Source organism: Girardinichthys multiradiatus, chromosome 9, assembly GCF_021462225.1.
Source record: "Girardinichthys multiradiatus isolate DD_20200921_A chromosome 9, DD_fGirMul_XY1, whole genome shotgun sequence".
NCBI classification, from domain to species: domain Eukaryota; kingdom Metazoa; phylum Chordata; class Actinopteri; order Cyprinodontiformes; family Goodeidae; genus Girardinichthys; species Girardinichthys multiradiatus.
The window spans coordinates 816963-833658 of NC_061802.1; the positions used below are offsets into that span (position 1 = coordinate 816963).

Consider the following 16696-nt stretch of genomic DNA (forward strand, 5'->3'; position numbering starts at 1 on the left):
TGGTGGTGGACATTCTGTTGGACATGGTGGTGGACATGTTGCTGACATGGTGGTGGACATGTTGCTGACATGGCGGTGGACATGCTGTTGGACATGGTGGTGGACATGCTGGACATGTTGCTGACATGGTGGTGGACATGTTGCTGACATGGTGGTGGACATGCTGTTGGACATGGTGGTGGACATGCTGGACATGTTGCTGACATGGTGGTGGACATGTTGCTGACATGGTGGTGGACATGCTGTTGGACATGGTGGTGGACATGCTGGACATGTTGCTGACATGGTGGTGGACATGTTGCTGACATGGCGGTGGACATGCTGTTGGACATGGTGGTGGACATGCTGGACATGTTGCTGACATGGTGGTGGACATGTTGCTGACATGGTGGTGGACATGCTGTTGGACATGGTGGTGGACATGTTGCTGACATGGTGGTGGACATGTTGCTGACATGGTGGTGGACATTCTGTTGGACATGGTGGTGGACATGCTGGACATGTTGCTGACATGGTGGTGGACATGTTGCTGACATGGTGGTGGACATGCTGTTGGACATGGTGGTGGACATTCTGTTGGACATGGTGGTGGACATGCTGGACATGTTGCTGACATGCTGGTGGACATTCTGTTGGACATGGTGGTGGACATGCTGTTGGACATGCTGTTGGACATGGTTGTGGACATCTTGGACAAGTTGCTGACATGCTGGTGGACATGGTGGTGGACATGCTGTTGGACATGGTGGTGGACATGCTGGACATGTTGCTGACATGGTTGTGGACATGCTGTTGGACATGGTGGTGGACATTCTGTTGGACATGGTGGTGGACATGCTGTTGGACATGGTGGTGGACATGCTGGACATGTTGCTGACATGGTGGTGGACATTCTGTTGGACATGGTGGTGGACATGCTGTTGGACATGGTGGTGGACATGCTGGACATGTTGCTGACATGCTGGTGGACATGGTGGTGGACATGCTGTTGGACATGGTGGTGGACATGCTGGACATGGTGGTGGACATGCTGGACATGTTGCTGACATGCTGGTGGACATTCTGTTGGACATGGTGGTGGACATGCTGGACATGGTGGTGGACATGTTGCTGACATGGTGGTGGACATGCTGTTGGACATGGTGGTGGACATCTTGGACATGTTGCTGACATGGTGGTGGACATGTTGCTGACATGGTGGTGGACATTCTGTTGGACATGGTGGTGGACATGCTGGACATGTTGCTGACATGGTGGTGGACATGTTGCTGACATGGTGGTGGACATGCTGTTGGAAATGGTGGTGGACATGCTGGACATGTTGCTGACATGGTGGTGGACATGTTGCTGACATGGCGGTGGACATGCTGTTGGACATGGTGGTGGACATGCTGGACATGTTGCTGACATGGTGGTGGACATGTTGCTGACATGGTGGTGGACATGTTGCTGACATGGTGGTGGACATGTTGCTGACATGGTGGTGGACATGCTGTTGGACATGGTGGTGGACATGCTGGACATGTTGCTGACATGGTGGTGGACATGTTGCTGACATGGTGGTGGACATGCTGTTGGACATGGTGGTGGACATGCTGGACATGTTGCTGACATGGTGGTGGACATGTTGCTGACATGGTGGTGGACATGTTGCTGACATGGTGGTGGACATTCTGTTGGACATGGTGGTGGACATGCTGGACATGTTGCTGACATGGTGGTGGACATGTTGCTGACATGGCGGTGGACATGCTGTTGGACATGGTGGTGGACATGCTGGACATGTTGCTGACATGGTGGTGGACATGTTGCTGACATGGTGGTGGACATGCTGTTGGACATGGTGGTGGACATCTTGGACATGTTGCTGACATGGTGGTGGACATGTTGCTGACATGGTGGTGGACATTCTGTTGGACATGGTGGTGGACATGCTGTTGGACATGGTGGTGGACATGCTGGACATGTTGCTGACATGGTGGTGGACATGTTGCTGACATGGTGGTGGACATGCTGTTGGACATGGTGGTGGACATTCTGTTGGACATGGTGGTGGACATGCTGTTGGACATGGTGGTGGACATGCTGGACATGTTGCTGACATGCTGGTGGACATTCTGTTGGACATGGTGGTGGACATGCTGTTGGACATGCTGTTGGACATGGTGGTGGACATCTTGGACATGTTGCTGACATGCTGGTGGACATTCTGTTGGACATGGTGGTGGACATGCTGTTGGACATGCTGTTGGACATGGTGGTGGACATGCTGTTGGACATGGTGGTGGACATGCTGGACATGTTGCTGACATGGTTGTGGACATGCTGTTGGACATGGTGGTGGACATTCTGTTGGACATGGTGGTGGACATGCTGTTGGACATGGTGGTGGACATGCTGGACATGTTGCTGACATGGTGGTGGACATTCTGTTGGACATGGTGGTGGACATGCTGTTGGACATGGTGGTGGACATGCTGGACATGTTGCTGACATGGTGGTGGACATTCTGTTGGACATGGTGGTGGACATGCTGTTGGACATGGTGGTGGACATGCTGGACATGTTGCTGACATGCTGGTGGACATGGTGGTGGACATGCTGTTGGACATGGTGGTGGACATGCTGGACATGGTGGTGGACATGTTGGACATGTTGCTGACATGGTGGTGGACATGCTGGACATGTTGCTGACATGGTGGTGGACATGCTGTTGGACATGGTGGTGGACATCTTGGACATGTTGCTGACATGGTGGTGGACATTTTGGTGGACATGTTTGCAGAAATGTTGTAATTCAAGTTAATTTATGATTTTAATCCTCATCTTGTGGCCTCAGATGATTGGCTGATGGTTATTCACATGACCAGCTCTTGATGTAAAGAGGATGTGTTGTAGTTTTTTTTTGTGAAGCTTAGACAGACAGGCCGCTCAGTGGGTCGGTCTAGATCCAATATGGTTCTGATTTTGAGGCCTTTTGAAGAGTTTTCAGACTCCTGTAGGTTCAGGTGTTAAGCAAGTCCACCTCCATAAACCTGCAGCTGGTGAGTTACCTGGTGGAGGTGTCAGAGGTCAGGTTGGAGAGTTAATTACAGGAATTTTTCATCAAACGTTCAAACGACTGAGACCCGACCAGAACCTTGCTGCTGCTCACAGCCCTAATAATAATAAAGAGGACGTGCTGCATCCAGAAAGGATTAGCTCCGTGTTTGATGTGGTTCCACTTTCTGTGCCTCAATGCGATTCCCGTCTTGTTGTGTTTCCAGCAGAGGAGGAGGAAGAGGAGTGGTGTGTCTGTTTAGGTTTTCATGGATTTAGTTTTTTAATCTTGTTTCCTTTTGAGGTGTTCAATGATCGTGCAGAAAGCTGCAGGGATGCTGCTACGTTCTGTAGGATTCCACCTCTGTGAATGAGACCCGCAGAAAGCCAGAGGCTGCAGTCCAGGGAGAGCGGCCAATGGGAGGATCCCTCCAGGAGGGAGGTGGATCAGGAGGAGGAGACTTCTCATAGATCAAAGATCATTTAGAGCTTGCTGCAGCCGAACCTTCTAACGGTGGACTCAGAGAGTCTATTTCTGTGAGGAGGCCAAGATCCATCTGTGGAAATCAAGTAGAGATTCATCCGCCTCTGAAAGTAGTCCACAAAATAAGGCAATATTCCCAGTAGTTGTGTTCAGATGAAACATCAGACAGTCTACTGTCCTCCTCTTCCTCCTCCTGAACCTTCTCTGAGACAGAACGACCCCCCCCCCCCCCCCCCCACCCATAGATCTTGATAGTGGTCTAACCAGAATCTGAAACACATCTTACTGAATGTGATTCTCTATGTTCTGCTTCATAATTCTGGATATGAACTGGACCTTTCACCTCCAGAGACCTGAAAGTGAACTTCAGTAACACCAGGAAAACCAGACAGATCTGCTGTGATATGGTAATAAATTTGGAGCCCATTTTGTCCCTATTCTTGTCCTGTTGACTTGAAGTTGTTTGGACCCGAAGAACCAAGCATGATGTTTTCATGGTGTCAGACTGATGAAGATGTTTTCTGAGCTTCTGGCCGTTTAGCTGCTTTGTTTTTGGATCAAGTTTCTGATTTTAAATGAAGCTCCAGAACTCATCACTTATTTCCCATAACGTGATGATAGATCAGGCTTCAGGTGTTTAACTGTCTGCTGATCCGACAAACATTGGCTGGGCCCGTAAAGAAGGTCCCAAAATCCACCTGGTCTCTGCGTAGGGATGGGTACCTTTGTTTAATTATTTGTTTAATGATTAAAATCTCAAAATGTGTCAATTTAACATTTATTTCTCAATATATAAACTTTAATGAATATTAAAACAACATCCAGCTGTTTGTGTTGTGACGCCTCAGTTGTTTCAAACATTTCTTCTCCATGTTGCTGGATGCCAGCGAGAAGTTCAGCTCCACGATTCAGGAAGTGTATTCATGGTGGGATAAAGTAGGAAATTCAGACAATTTATCTTTTCCAGTTTAGAGGAAATATTGCTGGAAATCTTGGAAAATTTTCAGGAATCACAGGTGGAATTTTACTGGTGTTCGGTGGCGTGGGTTAATGGAAACAATAGAAATATAGACAGAAGGTTTGGTGGAAGTAGAGGAGGAAACTTGGAGAGCAATATTTGTGGAGTATTTAGAGGTATTATATAAACCTTTGGGGGAATTGAACACTATTGGTAATAATAGTGTAAATTATGAAAATAATGGAGGAAAATGGTGGATAAAAATTCATGCGTTCATCTTTAGTAGAATTGATTACTGCAACGGTGTCTTCACAGGTCTGACTAAAAAGTGGATCAGACAGCTGCAGTTGATCCAGAACGCTGCTGCCCACGTCCTCACTAGAACTAAGAAAGTGGAGCACATCGGCCCGGTTCTAAAGTCCCTACACTGGCTCCCTGTAGCTCAGAGAATAGACTTTAAAATACTTCTGTCAGTCTATAAATCACTGAATGGCTTAGCACCAAAATACATTACAGACTTGTTGTCAGTGTATCAACCACCCAGACCTCTCAGGTCTTCTGGTTCAAATCTACTCTGCAGAACCAGAACCAGAACCAAACATGGAGAAGCAGCTTTTAGTTCTTATGCTCCACTAACCTGGAATAAACTCCCAGAAAACTGTAAAAGCACCAAAATCCTAAATTGCTTTAAATTAAGATAAAAAACTTATTTGTTTAGAGTGGCCTTTGACTGGGCCATTTAAGCATAATTAGTTACGTTTTCAGTCCAATTTTCCTTTTATTTTCTTATCAGTTTATCATAATTTTTTATTTAATTCATTTTTTATTTAATTATTTAATTACCTTTATGCCACTGTAATGTACTTTTCCTATTATATCTCTTTTTATTTTCGTGTACAGCACTTTGAATTGTCTTGCTACTGAGATGTGCTATAAATGAACTTGTCTTGCCACAGGGAATATTAGCAAAGCTATTTGAAAGATTGTTGAAATGTTTGGTGAAATTTGAGAGGCTCTGGGACAAATGTCTGAAGTTTTAGTGAAAATGCTTAAAATCTGGTGGAAAATACAGCTGGACAAGGGATGGACAGACAGACTGGGATTAGAAGAGTTCCTGTTTCCATCCCTCCTGTAGAAAAGCTGACATTGGATAAACTGGAAGAACGGTTCTGAAAGTTTATCCCATGGACAGCCACGGGACTTTATTTCTGTTTTGGCTTCGTTGGACTTTAATGATCTAGTTTCTTTATGAAGCTGCAATTGTTTTTACTTTAAATTACATTTTAATTTAGCTTTTAGACAATTTTGAAAATCTGGAAAATTTTGAAGTCAGGAATAAAGTGCTAGCTCAAACAGGAAATGTTGATCTTCCAAAATAAAAGCACTTCTTCTGAAGTTGAAACGTTGAAACTGTTCCTCTGCAGTTTATTTCCTGTTGTTATGGCTGTTAGAGTGATCCGCAACCCATCTGGACTCTACACACACACACACACACACACACACACACACACACACACAGCAATGCTTTATCTACAATTTCTTACATCATCTTCTGCTTTCACTGTAGTCTGCTGCAGACACTCCAGCCCGGTTAATCACAAAGAGTGTGTGTGTGTGTGTGTGTGCGTGCGCACATTATCTAAGACAGACATCTGGCTCTGCCGGGTTGGAGAGGAAAAACGTTTAGATAGAATTAGACGGAGAACAAAGTTTCTGTAACAGAGACATCCATCCATCTCCATCCATCCTGGTTTCTGGTCTAAAGATTTCAAACTTCGGACCTAATGAAACTTGAAACAAAAATTGTCTGTGAGGGCACGGTGCTGGTTGTGTAGGGGTTGACCGAGACTTCGGTCCTGAACGCGGCCGTCCCAGGTTCGAGTCCCGGCCCCAGTGACATTTGCTGCATGTCTTCCCCTGTCTCTCTCTCTGCCCCCATTTCCTGTCTGGCTGCTTTGAAAAAACATACTGTAAACTTAAAGGCCGCTAGCGCTGCAGTAGAAGGAACATCTGGGATCACTGAAGAATCGCTTGCAGGCCTTCAAGGTCCTCCATCTTGCTTCTACGCTTTCTTTTGTGGTGTTCAGTGGAAAAACACGATACAAGTGATTCTGTTTCTTATAGTTCTGACCCAGCTTCAACTTCAGAAAAAACTGCTGTGTTTGTAAGGTGGAGCAGCTTCAGAACCAGCATGTTACGGTTCTGATGGAGACTGGCTGATGAGCTCAGGGGGGTTCGGTGTTAGGTTAAAAACTTGCTCTCCTGATAAAAACTACAAACATGGCCTCTGCTGCTGAACTCTGGGGGTTTATCATTCTCAGAAAAGTCAGTGGGCCCATCTCAGTCATGCAAGGGCAAAGGTCAACCACATTCACTGGGTTCTAGTTTGAACCAGTAGAGAAGGGCAGCGCCTGTGGGTGGGCAGCAAAGCCTCAGTGACCCGTCCCCCCCTTGTCTTGTGTCATGATGTATGTTTGGATGGGTTCTACTGGACTTCTAATTTCCCCTCAGGGATCAATAAAGTATCTTTGAATTGAATTGAATTGAAGCTGCAGAACTTTAACTGGGCTGGAAGGTTTTTGGAGGGTTGGAGAACCTGTTGGTGAATACAGTGCGTGTAGGCATGTGCGCGCGTGCGTGTGTGTGTACGTGTGTGTGTGTGCGTGTGTGTGTATGTGTGTGTGTAATCACGCTGGTGAAAGCGTGAGCTCTTTTGATTTGGCAGAAGGTGGCGAGTGGCAGCAAGTTAAAGAAAACAGACAGAAGCTCCAAAATGGTTGCCAACGGTTTAAGATGGCTGCCAGACACACACACACACAGACACACAGACATAGACCCGTACTGTCTTCCTATACTTACCCGGACATTGCATTGACATCCATTCATTGCTACAGCCTGACCCTAAACCTAACCATTAACCCACGTAACCCATTTATCCCTGTGTGGACCGGGAAAATGCTGGTGTTCCTTCAGAAGTCGATCCACACAAGGTTAGACACACACTCAGAGAGGCAGAGCAGGGTGTTTAGTGTTACTGTGTGACAGAAAACATTTAAGTGTGCCTGAGACTAAAAACATGAAGGGTTGTGTGTGAGTGTTGCAGTTGGCAGCAGCGGGCGGCTCGGCGTCCAACAAGGGGATGAAGTGTCTCATTGGCAGCAGCATTTCAGACACAAAGCTTCATCTGTTTCGCTCGTTTCTATTTAAATGTAACAAACAGATTAACACACACTCTGCACAGCTTCTGTCTGAGCCACACCCAGTGTGTGTGTGTGGGGGGGGGTGGGGTCAACAAAATGGCGGCTGCTGATGGCCTTAAAATGGAGGCAGTGAACATTGAGCTGCTGAACAAACCGTTTCTTTCGTCCGAGTGTGTGTGTGTGTGCATGTTGTTGGCCGGTGCTTGAGGACTCGCAGGTGTGCCAAAGTTCTCGATGCCAAACGGGCCTTGGTCCTGCAGCGCTGGCCGGAAATAGAAAACAAATGCTCCTTCTGCACAACCAGAACCTTTTTTCCAGTCCGGGTTTAATGAATTCTGTTCTTCAGGAGAATCAGGTTCTCCAGCATTATTCCACCTGGAGACCAACTGTGAACTGGGTCGGCTTTTTTTTAGTTCTGGGGATAAAAAAAGAAAAATGCAAACATTATTATTATAAAGGCAAAATTAATTTGAATGTAATGCAAATGAAAACGTTGCCAATATAAAAAGAGGGAAATAAAAAGGATGTTCAATGATCTAAACTGGGACATATTTGCAGAAGGAAAACATGTTGAATGATTTTCTTGGATTAAATCCAAGCTTAATCCAACGGCACCAACATCACATTTATCAGGATAAATAATTAGCATATCTCCATATTTGGGTTAAAACTAATTTATTCTGATTTTACTGTTGGGCTGGAAAAAAACCCAATCTGTTTCCTTCCTGCAGAACCCCAGCAGCTTTCCTGGACGTTTCCTCTGGTCCCGAGACAAATGCTTTCCATGAAGTTCACTCCTTTAGTCACAGGAACGCTGCATGGATTTATCTGGGAAACATTGTGCTTCAGTTCTGGGTCCTCTCTGGGTCGGGCTCTCATCACTAAGTTCTGCTGTATGCAGATGATCCAGCATCAGTCCCAGTTAACCTGATGGAAACCTGCTCAATGCTCCAGTTCAATAACAGCAGCACCATGTTGCGGTTCTGTTCTGTGACCCTGTTCTGTGTCCAACGTAAATTTTTAAAGAGTTTAAAAAAAAACTAAAACAGTGAATTTTTGCCATCAATAAAAACAGAAAACATGTTGATTTCAAATGCTGATGATGATGTCAACAGAAAGATATACAGCAGCCCCTCCCCCAGCTTCCTGTGTGACCACGCCCCTTCTGCATGTACCTGTGCAACCATAACAACGGTCTGGTTCTTACTCACCTGCAGGGTGAGGAGATGAAACTTCTTGTTTGATGAAAGGAAGTCCTCCTCCAATCAGGAGACAGGGACGCTGCTGGTGGGTGGAGCTCGGCTATAATTGGTCTGTGAGAAGAAGGTGGATGTTGAGCAGCTTTCGCGTTTGATGAGTTGCATGGTGCCTTCACGAACAGGCAGACCTGGATTTAATATTAACTGATCTAGTGAAGCTTCTCTCTGATCAGCTGTTGTGTCTGCAGCTGAGACAGCAACCAATCAGAAACCAGAGCTTGAGGTATCTTCAGAGTTTTGGTTTAGAGTGTTTCTTCTTAGACATGGAGATCTTTCCAGGTTCTGAACAGCTGTTTGAACAGCAGGAGCATTCGCTGTGTGGAAAACCGAAGGAATCCCAGCAGGAAGTAGGGAAAAACCTTCATTTTGCAGGAACCAGAACCTGGTTGGTGTTTCTGACTGATTCAGATAAATTCCATCAATAATTAGATTAGATCATGTTTCTGCTTAATCAGAGTTCTTCCTCATTCTTTGAGGCCATCCTCATTATCAAATGTTCAGGAACTAAAACCTGAGTAACTCACAGATCCAGACCTGCACACACCTGGGCTTCATCAATAACAGCAGATAGTTTCAACGGAAAATGATTCGGTTCCAGGATTACAGGTGGAACTGAACTTAGAGCTGAGAAAACCTGAAACCTGAGAGACAAGTGGCAGGATCTGCAGCAGAGCTAGAAACTGACCCAATGTTTAGTCTCACTCAGATCTGACATCCTGATCAGTTTCTGGAAACACTGAGGTTCTGCCTACAGCTGATCTGGACCGGAACTCTGTCAAATTTCAGGAAAGGGAATATAGAAAAGAAACCAGAATAGTCCTGACATTAAATGGGAATTCTGTGTGGGTTTCCTGGTTTATTGGTGGGATGGACGCGTGGTCCATGTCTGCAGATGGTTTGGAGTGTGTTCAGAAACCCCCCCCCGCAGGTCGGGGTGGTGTAGGCAGACAGTCCGGTCTGCTCCCACGCCTCATTAGCATATTTAATTAACCTGCTGACTGATGAATGAGGGGGGGAGTGTGTGAAAATGCCCCGCAGGACCCACCATCACCACCACCCACCCGTTGCCGTGGTTTCAGGCTGATGCTCTTTGTTTTAAGCTGCTGAAGCAGGACGACACGGTGAGCGGCATGCAAAACAAGGCTGATAAATGCTGCACTTTGTCTCAGTATTGGGGGGGTCCTCGGTGACGAGCTGAAAGTGTAAACAAAGCACGCAGCCTGGTGGTGATCATGTGTAATAACATCGTTAAGGAGATTAAAGGAACAAATGGGATAAAATGTGGGAAGAAGGAAGTTCAAAACTGGTAGCTTTTCCCCGTCTCTGAGGAGAACCCGAGAACTGACCTCCTGCAGCTCTCAGCCCCCCCCCCCTCCTGTGTCACGGCTGCAGGAGCAACAGGGCTAATATTTCTCCCTCCTCCTGTATTTTATCTGCAGCGCAGCCAATCGATGACGCTGAGGCCGCTAAATCATTTTCAGGAGTGGAGCTGCTCACTGGGAGGAGAGAGGAGCTGATTTATCCTGCATGTTCTCTGCAGAAGCTCTCTTCCTGGCTTTACTTCATGGAGGATGAAGATCTGCCAGCAGATAGGAGTCTTCCTCAGATTCAGTTCTTTGAGTCATTAAAGTGTGAATCAAATGGTTCAGCAGGTGTCAGGACTCCTGCAGATCTTCTCACCTGCTCCCAGTCTTGATGAGAAGAAATTGGAACAGAGCTCCTCACGGATCTCTTTTAGTGGGAGCTATAACTGGTTCAGAACTTCTGTCAGACATCAACATGCTTCATGGTGAAGTTTGGATCAGAGGGGGTAAAGTGTGGAATGCTGTGTTCCAGCTATTGGACTATAATTAAATTGGGTATCCTGCTGACCACGTGGTTCTGGTTTTGCTGCACTGAGTGGGTTTACTGATCCCGAATGATCCACTAAGTTATGGTAGTTATATTAAGCTGTGATACATGATCTGAATCATAAATTAGTGTGAAAGTAGATTTGGACCTTTTCACTGAAGGATCTTTGTTCCACAGATATCTGAACATCTGACCCAATAAGAGCCGATCACTAATAAAATCAACTCAGTCGGTTCCTTAATGATCCAAAGATGAACAACAAAAACTCTACAGGTTGCTGATTAGATCAATGATCAATTCCTAATTAAACCCATTGAGATGTAAGAATTCCCAGTAGAATTCCCAGTGAGTGGCTCAGAGAGAACTGGTACCAATAATACCTTTACAGAACCTCACTCCAAAAACTCCAAGCTGACCCTTTAAGAAACCAAGCTGTCTCTGTTAAGGAGATGATGCTTGGAAGAGTCCGAGACGTGTCCCTCTTGGTGCTGAAACATTCCTGCCAAGGACTTCCAGCTTCAGTGATTCAGTTCTCTGCTCATAGCGACTCTGAGGAGAAGACAGAAACTCCTCTGACTGAGGAGGTGGAGTTGACCTCGTTGCTAGGGATGGTTGACCTCATTGCTAGGGGTGCTTGACCCTGTTGCTAGGGGTGGTTGACCGTGTTGCTAGGGGTGGTTGACCCCGTTGCTAGGGGTGGTTGACCCTGTTGCTAGGGGATGGTTGACCTCATTGCTAGGGGTGCTTGACCCTGTTGCTAGGGGATGGTTGACCCCGTTGCTAGGGGTGGTTGACCCTGTTGCTAGGGGTGGTTGACCCCGTTGCTAGCGGTGGTTGATCCTATTGCTAGGGGTGGTTGACCCCGTTGCTAGGGGTGGTTGACCTCATTGCTAGGGGTGGTTGACCCCATTGCTAGGGATGGTTGACCTCATTGCTAGGGGTGCTTGACCCTGTTGCTAGGGGTGGTTGACCCCATTGCTAGGGGATGATTGACCCCATTGCTAGGGGTGGTTGACCGTGTTGCTAGGGGTGGTTGACCCCATTGCTAGGGGATGGTTGACCCCGTTGCTAGGGGTGGTTGACCCTATTGCTAGGGGATGGTTGACCCCGTTGATAGGGGTGGTTGACCCTATTGCTAGGCGGGGTTGACCCCATTGCTAGGTGTGATGCTGTCTTCTAAGAGCTGTGATTGGTTGTTAAAACAAACAACAAACCAGTGTGCTCCCAGTAATCAGTGGAGATAAATGAACTGTTGATAGAATTTAGACTGGATTCAGAAATGTTTCAATCATGATGATAAAACTTAAACTTATTAAATGAATTATCCCACAACATCAACATGTTTGAACGTAGCTTATTTACACGCTCATCATTATTCTGATTATATTATTATTATATTTACTCTCCATGCTGGTCGTTTTCATGCTGCATCTATTTCATATTAATTCATTTCATATTAATATTAAATTCAGCGTTTTACTCTGATCTCCTTGTTTAATAGGGTTAGTTTGGTCAAATGACCAAAACAAAATGGAGGAAAAAAGGTGGAGAAAAGTGAAGTGAACAGAGGAGCAGAGCCTGCTGGTGGAGGAGAAGAGAGGAGTGTTAAAGGTAGATTTGGTTCTGGGATCATGGTGGGAACCAACAGACATTCCCAGTAGATCAATGCGTCGTTCCCTCTGCTTTCAGCACCAGCCTGGAATGTGAGCATCTCTGGTTCCTGCTGCATTCAGAAGCTAGAGAGGAGATAGCAGCACCAGAGAACTTCTCCACAGATGTTGGAGATGAACATTTAGACTGCTGACATCATCATGAACAATACAGCAGATTCACCTCATTTACAGCTTCCTGCTCTGGATATAGAGCTCAGATTATTGGACTGTTGGAGACACTTTCTATTTATGTATATCTATATTTTTCCCAGTTTTTTGCAAGTGTATTTTTTGAAGCATTTTACAGTCTGTAAATATTTAATACAGATATAAGATTAACTTTATCATCCCCCTAGGGGGAAATGAAAAAGTTTTAGCAGCAGGACAGGTTAAAGGTCAACCTCTAGTAAGGTAACATTTGGAAGGATCAATAAATAATAGAAACAATAATACATAACCATAAATAAAATGTGAACAAAATTACTAACAATATAGAACAGAAATATTAAATTTAATTATTTAATTGTATGATTGTTCTAGAAGTTTCTGTTTTCATTGACTCGACTGTTTAGGAGGTGGATCTCTGCACCATGGAGCTGGTAGCGTTTTATTCATTCACTGTTGTTCATTGGAGGAGAAGATCTCTCCTTTCTCTCTGTCTTTCCTCCATCTTCTCTGCTTCAGACACTCTTAGGTTCACTAAAGGTCCTCCTCACTGCTCTGAACATCTCCTCACGTTAGGAGCTCTCTGAAGACCTCAGATGCTTCATGCAAACTTTTATCTTCATGAGGGAAGATGATGCATTAGGAGCTACTTTTAGTCTCAGGAATACCAGCCCAGGTGTTTGGTTCTAGCTGGTTTGTTTCCGTCTGAGAACTAAAACATCCCAGCTGTCAGTAAACTCACCATGCTGCACTGTGTGTGTGTGGGTGTGTGTGTGTTACAGCTCATATCGTCTGTTTCTCATCGTAGTTTTTCTGTTTTCCCTCCAGAAACGAGCCAATCAGAAAGCCCCAACCAGGCCAGCGAATCAGACATCAAGGAGCAGCCAGAGAACGGTGACGCGCACACACACACGTTACTACTCACACACACACACGCACCTCACACAGAAACCTGCTCAGAAATGTGAGATCAGCAGGGTCACACTTAGGCTGGCTGGAAGGTTTGTGTGTATTTCTGTAGTAATGTGTGTGTGTTCTTGTACTTATTGCTGAGTGGGAACCATTTTTCGTATTTTTATCGCAAGGTGAGGACATTTTGACAAAGTGAGGACATTTTGACAAAGTGAGGACATTTTCCTGATCCTCACTTTTCCAAATTCCATTCTTGGGACATGGGTTAGGTTAGGTTTAGGCTCAGGGTTACGCACTAAAAATCAAGGAAAATGAATGGAAGTAACTGAAAAGTCCTCATAAAGATAAAGACGGATGTGTGTGTGTGTGTGTGTGTGTGTGTGTGTGTGTGTGAGAGGTGTGTGTGATGATGTGGTTCTGCTGTGAAGACGGACGCAGGTTCTGAAAGTTTTTAATATATTGGCACATATGGTCCGCGTGTTGGCTGCTGATTGGCTGTTCCAGCTGACATCACGTGGACTGGCAGAGGTTCTTCTAGCTGACCAGCAAGAACCACATCACTGTCATCAGGCCCACAACTTCAACAGGAACCGTCTGCTGGACGTTCTGATCAGCTGTTTGTGTTCTTCCGTCCTGTCTGCTTTACTCCAGCCCTCCTGGAGAAGGAGATCTTTATCTCTGATGTGATGCTAAGGGGCACAGAAGAACCACTGCGGTTGACTCTACGTGGAACAATCCCCAGGTCCAACTAAAAGACCAGTTTTATACTCATGTTTCTCCTCAGTAATCAGCCGTATATCTGGAGTAGTTTGACTAATGATAAATGTGTGCTCTGATCCACGCAGCAGCTTCAGCTGGTTGGCTCAAGTGACGTGTCGTCCTCTATGATAGGTCAGCTCTGAGGAACACTTGTGGGCTTTTTAAGGTGTAAAAAATGACCATTCGAGGGGACAAAAAAGATTTCCCGTTAGATTGCTAATTATATTGTTTTATTAATTAAAATATGTTAAAATGCGAGTCTGGTTCTCCTTTTCTAATAGTAGCGTTGAAGTAGCTTCGATTCCGACCAGCTGAGCGGAGTCCAGAGAGGAGGAGCTTGGAAGCAAATAGAAATACTGTCCAATAGGACCAAGAACTAGAGCAACATAGAACCCGATGCAGATGGCAATTGTTGCTATTGTTTTATGCCAGTATGGACGTCCTGATCCAGGTCTCACTTTTCCAGGATTTCTCAGTCCTTGGAAGGAAAACATGGAGCCAGGTGGACTGGACCATAACCCTCAAACAGAGCTGGAACATGATCCAGATTATTGGGTTGACTGAGCCTTAAGACTTAACAGCTGAGCTGGTTTAGATTTTAATCCACAGACATGAAATGTTCCTCTGAGCCTGGATTCTGCTCAGGTTCCTCAGCAGCACCAGACGGTTCCGGATCTGGGGTCGCTTCTGAGTCATGACTCCATCAATCAACTGGGCTTCCTTAGAGAAATCTGTTTTACTTACTGGGTTAGATGATCACCTGACTTTGACTGTGCTGTGATGGTGGGGACTGAATGTAACTGGTTCTGAATGGGACTGTGTGATTGGATTATGATCGATCCAAACTGAATCTGGATTCAATAATTCTGGATGGAGTTAATCCTTGAGGTGACATCTGTTGTAACGTGAAGAAACTGAATGAAATTGTTTCCTCCTGATGTGATGAGCTATCAGCCGGTCCGATCAGATCTCTTAGTTCCAGTTCCTCCAGGCTTTCCTTCAGCCCGTTGTTCAGAGGAAACCTGGGATGTTCCTCCTTGAACAGCAGAATCAGTGTCCACCTTCTCCTCCGCAGGTCACCTGGGATTCCAAGACAGCTTCGTTACACCTGGAGTCTTCACCGTGGCCGAGCTCGTCCGAGTCTCTCAGAGTGAGTCCAGCTCTTTGTCCGTCTCCTTCACTCCGATTGGTCAGTTAGTGATAGTTGATGTGATGGAAATCCTGATTAGATCCCAGAGCATCCTCATCTTCATCACGGCAATGCAAACACCCACCTGAGGGACAATAACATTATTATTATTATAATCGTTATTGATATTATTATTACATGATTTAGCTTTTTTATCTTTTAAAATCATTTTATTTTGAATTTTTGCAATTGAATTTCTATATTTTTGCTTTATTCTATTGTAATATTTTATGTTTATGATTGTATTTTTCTTTTTACTTCGGATTTTGTTATTTTGGTCTGTTTTAATATTTTATCTGATTTTATTTTTAATTAACTGTTTATTGTTGGTTAAATGATTTTCTGCTGTTCTTTATTCTATTCCAACTCAGATGGATTTTTATCGCATCATTTTCCAGAATTTTGTCTCATAACTGTGGAGCATGCCTTTGTTCAGACTTTTGGGTCGGTACAATCAGAACCAGACCTTTGTGTAAAGAATGTACAAACCAGTAACTATGGCGTCCTTCAGTTTAATGAAGCCATGTGTTTTTTTGGCAACGTCACTATTATCTCTTGCAGTTGCTTTCACAAAACTAACAGGAGAAACAGCTCCACCTATTGCAACTAACAGGTGTGGCGCCTTTCAGAAGAGATGCTTCATAAAAGCTAAATATCACTAAACTGTTGTTTAGCTAAATGAAGGAGTAGTGGTCCAAGTCCACAGCCTTGAGGCACTCCTTTCTTGATCAAAGCTGTATGAGAGTTGTCATGGAAACCAAATGTTGATCTTCAGCTCATCTGGCGGTGGTAAAACTTTAGCACAAGGTTGACCTGTTTTGCTCTCTAGCTCCCTCTGGAGTTCACAAGAACTTGTTGTCACATTGAAGCTGTTCTAAAAATCTTTTGGGGCTGTTTCCTGTGGAGGTCCTGATGTTCAGATCCGATCAGAGTCTCACCTCGAAGTCTTTACTGGGATCCACCTGAAGCTTTTTGCATGCAGTAAACTGGAAATGTTCCCGTCGTCATCCAGGTTTGAACATTTCATCTCCATGTGGAGAGGAAATGTTCCTGCAGCTGCTGAAACACCACTTTCTACTGTAGGCACACACAACCACAGGAAGCCTTGTTTGTGTGTGTTGTGCGAGTCAGCACATTTGCAGCGATGCGGCTCTAAAAGAATCAGTTATGGATTAGATGCAGGAGGCTGCACGGTCGGATCAAACCATCCAAACGGACCTGTAGCAGC

The 16696-nt window shown here is 45.1% G+C and overlaps 1 protein-coding gene across 2 annotated transcripts in view; it reads left to right on the top strand.

Annotated features, from left to right (window-relative positions):
* nfia (nuclear factor I/A) overlaps positions 1–16696 on the top strand; it is a 92043-nt gene that overhangs the window by 42712 nt on the left and 32635 nt on the right. For both annotated transcript variants that reach the window (XM_047375748.1, XM_047375747.1), the window contains exons 3-4: positions 13437–13502; positions 15355–15429. In XM_047375748.1, the coding sequence (XP_047231704.1) occupies positions 13437–13502; positions 15355–15429 (141 nt within the window). The remainder of the gene's footprint in view (positions 1–13436; positions 13503–15354; positions 15430–16696) is intronic.